General features: G+C 42.3%; 1 protein-coding gene across 1 annotated transcript; it reads right to left on the reverse strand.

The window, feature by feature from the left end:
• Positions 1-3449: 3449 nt before the first annotated feature.
• LOC122770059 (claudin-15-like) lies at positions 3450-7625 on the reverse strand. The gene is made up of 5 exons (XM_044027027.1): positions 7192-7625; positions 5570-5734; positions 5326-5407; positions 5140-5253; positions 3450-3645 (listed from the first exon to the last, which is right to left on the reverse strand). Exons 1-5 carry the CDS (start codon positions 7406-7408, stop codon positions 3564-3566), a joined length of 660 nt encoding a protein of 219 aa, XP_043882962.1. The 5' UTR covers positions 7409-7625; the 3' UTR covers positions 3450-3563.
• Between the last annotated feature and the right edge of the window lie 277 nt (positions 7626-7902).

A 7902-nucleotide genomic window follows, 5' to 3' on the forward strand; every position in this document is an offset into this window, starting at 1 on the left:
ACCTACATGCTGAGAACTGGGAAACTGAATGCTACAGGGCATAGATAGCTTGCAGCTTTAGCCACGTACGACTTTGAAATTAAGTACCGCCCTGGTAAAATTAATGTTGATGCCGATTTGCTTTCTCGTAACTGGATTGGCGAAGATGCTGAACCTTGGAAAAAGTTGTCGCAGGGTGATGTGAGGGCAATTTGTGGTCAAGCACGCATGCTTCAGTTACCTGACAGTAATGTGTTTGTGGCCGACAAACAAGGAGTCCCGGCAGAAGGTGTTTCTGATTTGTATGCTTTTCCAACTCATCTTACTTAAGGCCACCTAGAACAGCTTACCTGTGAGGAATTGAAAAATGCACAGCTGGAGGATAGTGCACTCAAAGCTGCTCAGAAACTGAGAATTGAAAATTGACTGTTGTACAGAGTTACTCAAAAAGCATCTGGAAAGCAATTACGTCAGTTGCTGCTGCCCAAGATGTTCAGACTGCTTGTGATTTGTGCGTTGCACGACGATATGGGACACTTGGGGGTAGAGAGGACAGTAGCGCTGATAAGGGACAGGTTTTACTGGCTGAAAATTACTCAGACTATTGAGAAGTACATAGGTAACTGTGGAAGGTCAGATCACCTCCAGTGGTCCCATGGAGTATTGATTTTTTGTCCTTGGAACCTGATTCCACTGGATGTGCAAACATGCTAGTCGTCACCGATCATTTTAGTCGCTATGTGCAAGCGCTTAGCCCGACTAAAGATCAAACAGCTGTGACAGTGACAGTGGTTAAGAAGTCTTTGGTTCATTATGGCCTCCCAGCCCGTATTTATTCGGACCAGGGCCGTGATTTCGAAAGCCGATTGATTCAAGAACTTTTGAGGACTTTGGGGATCCGTAAGTCCAGGACGACTCCCTACCATCCTCAAGGGGACCCACAGCCTGAGCGTTTTAATAGAACATTACTTTCCATGCTGGGGACCTTGAGGGATACTCATAAGAGACAGTGGAGCTGATTTGTCAGTCAAATGGTACATGCATACAATAGTAATAAGAGCGAGGCCACAGGGTTTTCACCCTATTTCATAATATTTGGCAGAGAGGCTAGGTTACCTATTGATGTGTGTTTTGGTACTGATGAACATGAGACGGTCAGTGAAGAGAGATCTGCAGAATGCATACGAACTTGCAACTAAGTCAGCTAATCAAGTTCATCAGCGAAACAAAAGAAACTATGAAAAAGTGATGCGGAACCAAGTTTTAGCAAAAGTTGATCGAGTACTTTTGAAGAACTTGGGCTTGAAAGGAAAGCATAAGTTACAGGGTCGTTGGAACTCTATGCCCTATGTAGTGGTGGAAAAGCTCCCTGACTTGCCTGTCTATAAGGTAAAGCCTGAAAGTGAAAGCTCAGAACTATTAATAGAGACAATATTTTGCTGATTGGTCAGGATGTCTGATGAAGAGCAAGCTGCTCCATTACCTGTAGAGACCAGTGACTAGGATTCAAGCAAGGTCTGTGACTCACAAGAGTCATAGTTTGAGACGTCAAGACAATTATTCATTTGATGAAGAGACCAGTGAATCAGACGGTGATTTAAGACCAATGTACAAGTGGAAATCTGAGCATGATGGTTCCAGAGTTTGTGTTTCTGAGGGGAGTCGAGAGAAGGTTTTGCCAGTAGTGGATACTGCTGAGGAATTTGAGGACGTTTCTGATTTTGCTGGATGTGAGCCGGATGTTGTGTCAGAGACTTAAAATGCTATTGATGATGGGAGTGATGGTTTAAACACAGTCAATGATGGAGAAACACGTTGGGCAAAAAGGTAACACTGTATCTGATGGAGAAGCACCAGTGTCAACTGACGAGGAAGTTGCCCCTCAAAGACCTTCCTCTAGGAAAGGGAAGAGGGCAATTAAACCTGTTATCAGACTGACATATGATGAGGCAGGAAGATCTAAAGACCAGCCCTTGACTATAGTTCACAGGGGTGTAGTCATGAAGATTGGGTAAAAACTTCATAGTTCATGTCTGAGTTAGGTCTCATGGAGTCATGAGAACCGTTTAAGTGGGGGAGAGTGTAGCCCTGGGCTGTATGTGTCTTTTAATTTTGTTTATGTTTAAGAAATTGTTTATGAAGGAATGTTAAAAATGTTTGAATGCATAATGCCAATATGTAATTTATTTTTCCAATGGCCTGTATTATTTTTGTTTCAATATTATATTTTTGTAAACTGTTTTAAAAATGTGACCTCTAAACCGAAACGGAAGACGCACGCGCAGGGAAGAGCGAGAGGAGAGAGAGCGAGAAAAACGAGGGAGACGGAGGCGAAGGAGAAGGATAGCGTGGACGGCTAGTCCGGGCTCGATCTTTATTTCCATGACATAGTTATAATCTTTGTCCAGGCTATAAGACAGGATTTGTACTGGTAAAGTAGTCGGACAGATAACTACATTATCGGTGCTGTGTGGTTTGGACTGTAAAGAGACTTCACCAGCGTGAGTAGCGCTTCCTGCTAAGTTAGCACAGAGTTCACGGGCGCGGCAGCGTTTCATCGTTCTTCACGCACACAGATTGTAACAGAGGCGAGTTTGCTGTTTGTTTGGACAAAGCGGATTGACAGAGAGGATTAACATCTGTACGAGCCACGGTGTGCGACTCCACGCAGGCATTCGCAGGCGGAGCTTCGTCCCTTCATCTCCTCCTTACGGTCTTCCAACTCAGCAGGTAAACGGTGCGCCATGTTACTTTGCTCACGAGCGAAGCGGCCGTTCAGTTTTTGGTCACACGCAACAAACAGGCCTGCAACAAGTTCATTAATAGGAAATACTGGCATATGACATTTGAATTGTTCAATTAATAGCTGGTTTGTTTGATCACAATCTGTTTATTGGTGTGTTTGAACACTGCAAGCAATGTGATACATATTAGTTTTTAGTTTTAAGAGAGGTGTAAAGGTACAAGTGGTAACCTATTTCATTTTATTTCATTTAATGGTTTTGTTGATGTTTCATTCACTTTACAGGGTGAAGCGTTTTATTTTATTAATGCTGTATTATTTATTTTATGTGTTATAGAGTAAATACATTTCTATTTTTATAAAAAGGAAAGATTCTGTGAATACCATGGTGGTGATCAGGTGTACAGTAAGGGTTTAGGGTAAAAAGAGTTCATTCATATATTACAAACCAAACCATATAGGTTAATTATAATAGATAATGTTTAAGAGAGCTCAGGGAGCACCTCGAGTAGAAATTAAGTCTATTTAAAGTTCCATGCCTATTGTAGGGGCACTGGGGTGCTACAGACATAAAAAAACAGAAACGAGTGAAATGACAAATGCATTCTAAAAGTGTGTAATACATACATTAACACACAAACACTTTTTTTCTTATGTAAAACAAAGTTTATTCAGTAAACAACAAACTTTAACATTAAGATTAAACACAAAAAAAATTGTCTCTTCCTCACATTTAAATTTTTTATTTCAAAACATCAACAAAAAACCTCTCATCGTTCCCAAGATATTTGTCAAAGCTGCCACACGAGGGCAGCAGAGAGCAGTGTGTGTGTGTGTGTGTTCAGACGTATGCTCTGGCTGAATCTGGATCAGACTTGGCTGTAGCCGTGTAGACCGTCTTTGGTGGGTTTCCATAGAACCCTCTGAAAAAACAAGAGACATAGAGATGTAATGAAATGAGCTGAATCATAGTAAGTGCTGACAGTGCTGTGAGCGCCCCCTGCTGCTGAGAACCAGCCTGACATACAGAGGCTCATAAATGAACACATGAAATACTTTTAATAAATGCATGTATATAGTTATTATTTTCACATATTAAATATTTAACTTCATTTATTAATTTATTTTTCTTACAATATACAGTACAATGTGGAAATAGATATATTACAGCTTTGCAGAGTAGTGTGTTTGTGTATATGAATTCAAAGTTAAATAAATAAAACATTAATAATATACAAACTTTCAAACTGTCAAAATAACACGTCAACAACAAATCTATGGATCACACCAAGCATCTAATGACAGAGACGTCATTATTTCATCAGGCCAGGCCGCGGTAACGCTGCCCTCTGCTGGACAGAAGCGGAGCCTATCATCTCTGACAACGTCGCTGTCAAACTACAAATGCGTCAGATCTTCATACACAAACCACATGTTTGAATTCTAAATGACTCATTTCTCGCCTCAAATGACGTTAAAACTGTGTTCAGGACACAGAGAAATATTTATTTCAATTTTTTATTTGTATTATCTGCTGCTATGTTCCGCTGAAATGCATTCTGGGATACATGGCCATGCCAAGTCACCTCCGATGCATACTCGGTAAAAATGGGCAAGAGTTTTCACAAGTACGCACAAGTACACACAAGTATGGATATTGAGAAACGGCCTCACTCTCAGTGAAAAGAAAATGGCTGCCAGCAGAGAGACAAGAAGAAAAACTGATTTTAGCCACTGAGTAAAAGACTTATGTAATAAATGTTAACTGAAGTTTGTAAACCACTCACTCTCCCACACCAAACCCCATAGAGAAAATCTGTGATTTTAACACCACAGACACACACACACACACACACACACAATGTCTCACAGTGAGATAAAGACGTGAACGTATGTGACGTATCAGAGACTTAAACTGACGTAGATTTTATGACACAAGTTTTTTTAAAGATCCAGTTTGTAAAATTTAAGATAAAATAATTACACTGACATTTAAGTGTACAAGTGGTTGAATGAATAGTTTTTCATGAACCCCAAAGTGACTCTTTTATATTCACATCAGGAGCAGTGCCAGGTCTATGGAGGCAGCCATTTTGGACCTCCATGTTTATACAGGAGCCCGTAGTGGACAAACTAAACATGTTTTGATGCTAACTGAAAGCTATGGGGGTTCAACAACACACTTGGAAGAGAGGAGTGAGGTGAGGGATGTTCAGCTGTGACATGAAACCAAGTTTACTCACTGTACCTTGAAGTGGCTAAAACCAGTTTTTCCTCATGTCTCTGCTGTCAGCCATGTTGTCACTGACAGGAAGTGACTTCAGCATCTTTACAATGACGGGAAGTGACATCAGCATGTTTACACTAATAGGAAGTGACATCAGCTGACAGGTCACAGTGAAACTTTGAACATTTACCCTTTCTTTTCTCCTGCCGATGCTTTGCAACACGCAGTGCAGAGTAAAGCCCCGCCCAGGAATGCCAGACTGGCTCCGCCCCATCCCAGGAAGAGACCGGTGCCCAGCTCGAACCTTTAAAAACATGTGACGCAGTGAATCCGCTGTAAACAAGTGACAGAGTGAACACTTGAGCGGTGATCTCACCTCACGCCACCATAGAATGGGTTGTTGAAGTCCTGGACGACTCTGTAGGCGTACCAGGAACACGCGATCAACACACACAGACCTGCAAACACAAACACATGTGATCACGAACCAGAGATGGTGCCACGCTCACTCCACGCCACGTGCTGACTCCACGCACTCCCACCACACACCCACGCTCGCACCACACCCCACGTTCTCTCCACGCCCTGTCGCCCCGTCTGCCATCAGCTCGTGGACTCACCGGAGAGCATGCTCAGGATTCCCCCAGTGAAGGCGATCTTGGCCTTGGTCTGGTCGGTGGTCGAACCGATCCTGATGCACTTGACGCCGAGCAGAGACACGACCATGCACGCCAGGCCCATGAGCAGAGCGATGATCATGAGAGCGCGACACGCCTGCACGTAACCTGCACACAGAGAGGAAACGCTCACACGTCAAAAAATAAATGGACGTCACTTTAAGTCTACGATGTTCACGTCTTCATCTCACTGTGAGACAGAAACTGAAGTTTGTAAACCACTCACTCTCCCACACCAAAGCCCACAGAGAAAACCAGTGATTTTAACATCACACACAGGAGTTGTTGATCCACTGTGGCCTCCATCACTAAGTTCAGATGTCATATTTTAATGAATTTCTCATTTAGACTTAACTCAGTGACACAAAGTGACCACACGAGGCAGCAGAGGACCAGCAGCTCCTGTGTCGCTGCGAGCTAAAATCACTAACAAACCAAGGTTTTTTATTAAAACTAAACAAATAACAAAAACAAAACATTTTTGTTGACTGAAATGTTTTTAGTTTTGTTTTTTTAAATTGATTTCTTACATAATAAGCCTTCATATGAAGTGTATTTTATTTTGAAAGGTTGTATTTGAGACAGACATTTGTGATAAAATGTTTTCAATTCGTTTCTGTTAAACGTAACATTGGTGATGGAGTTAATCGAGTTGAGTGGGTTCATCTACGTGAATCAAACCTCTTTTTAAATGTTGCTGCTGTTTTTCCCTCATATTGAACTGAACAATGTGATGTGTGTAACGAGGGTTATTTTATTATTACTTTATTTATTATTTACATTGTCATGTTCATGTGTGTCTCTTTGAGTAACTGCTCTTCCTGGTCATTTATTAACAAAGTGACCCGTAAAAACCGCTGCCGCGCCTCTTTATGATCGTCACTTATTTGAGCAGAACAATCAGCCACATTCACTCATAACATACAGTATTTGAGGTGAAGGGGTGAAACGAGGGTGTTTTAACACTGATGTTTTGAGACGTCGTGTTTTAAAACACTGCAATCTTTTATTAGCTTTCGCCAGGAGAGAGAATCATTATCGACTCAAAACACCATGGAAGAGTATGAGGGACCCATGTAAACGAGAATTAAAAAACCAAAAGAAAAGAAAATGAATTCTGAGAGATTAAAATCTGTGTAACGACTCTAATCTCAGAATTCTGACAAATCAGAATTCCAACTTTAATCTCTTGGAATTTTGATTTTAATGGCTGATTCGTCCTGTTTATAATTTCTCTCCATTTTACCTTCAGTGGAGGACAAAGCACAAAATGGCTGCCAGTAAAAGTAAAAAACACTAATATTGAGCAATTCAGTGACAAATGGATTCCTACACTTGATTTTTTTTGCATTAGAGGTGAATTTAAAATAAAAGAGGAGAACAGGTTTGATCCTGGTCATGATTTGATGATTAGATTTTAGGCGGGAAAACAGCGTCACATGATTTCTTGTTTTCTGTCAAATTTCAGTTTATTTCACCACAGTTTGTCAATGATTTCATTCTCTTCTTCAATCTTGTTTTTGTTGTCAAACAAAGGCTAAAGACTAAAGAAGACAAACTCTTACCGGGAAGACCAAGCAGCGTCTCAAAGTCCCGACACTCGGCGATGCCGGCGCTGTTCTCCGCACACGAGTGCCACAGGTTCTCAAACTGCCTCTGTGAGATGATGACGCTGCCGGACACGGTGGAGATCTTCCAGTAGTCGTTGGCGAGCGACGCTCCACTGAGCAGCCAGCTGATGATGCACATGATGAACCCGGTCGCCTGCACAGCCGTCGACATGGCGGACACTTTTCCTGGTCAGAGACAACGTGAGAGGAAAGCCCGTCAGCTGCGAGTGGAGCCTGTGGACAGTCAGGGCTGGAGAAGGCTTTGAAGACCTGGTCCAGGAGCAGTGGAGTGAGGCTGGTTGGATGGTTGGTTGGTGGACGCTCTGGTCTGATCTGGTCTCTGTCCTTTGATAATGTGGCGTCTGTCTCCGACAGCAGGACTTTACTCTCTGACAGGAGCCATAAAACCGCACCTGCCCTAGTTACTGTGACCATGATGACGATGATGAGGATGAGGATGACATCTCAGTCGGTCCCTGAAACCAGACACAGAAACCAGAAGCTGTTTGTTCACTGGGGTGACATGTGAGTCAGTGGTGTTACCCACTGAACCCCACACAGTGTTAAGTTCTTAATCACAACCCTGTCTCACGATATCTGTGAGACATGTTCACGTCTTTATGTCACTGTTAGACACTCTGTAAACCACTCACTCTTCTACACCTA

The sequence above is a fragment of the Solea senegalensis genome, linkage group LG1 (assembly GCF_019176455.1).
Source record: "Solea senegalensis isolate Sse05_10M linkage group LG1, IFAPA_SoseM_1, whole genome shotgun sequence".
Classification (NCBI taxonomy): Eukaryota; Metazoa; Chordata; class Actinopteri; order Pleuronectiformes; family Soleidae; genus Solea; species Solea senegalensis.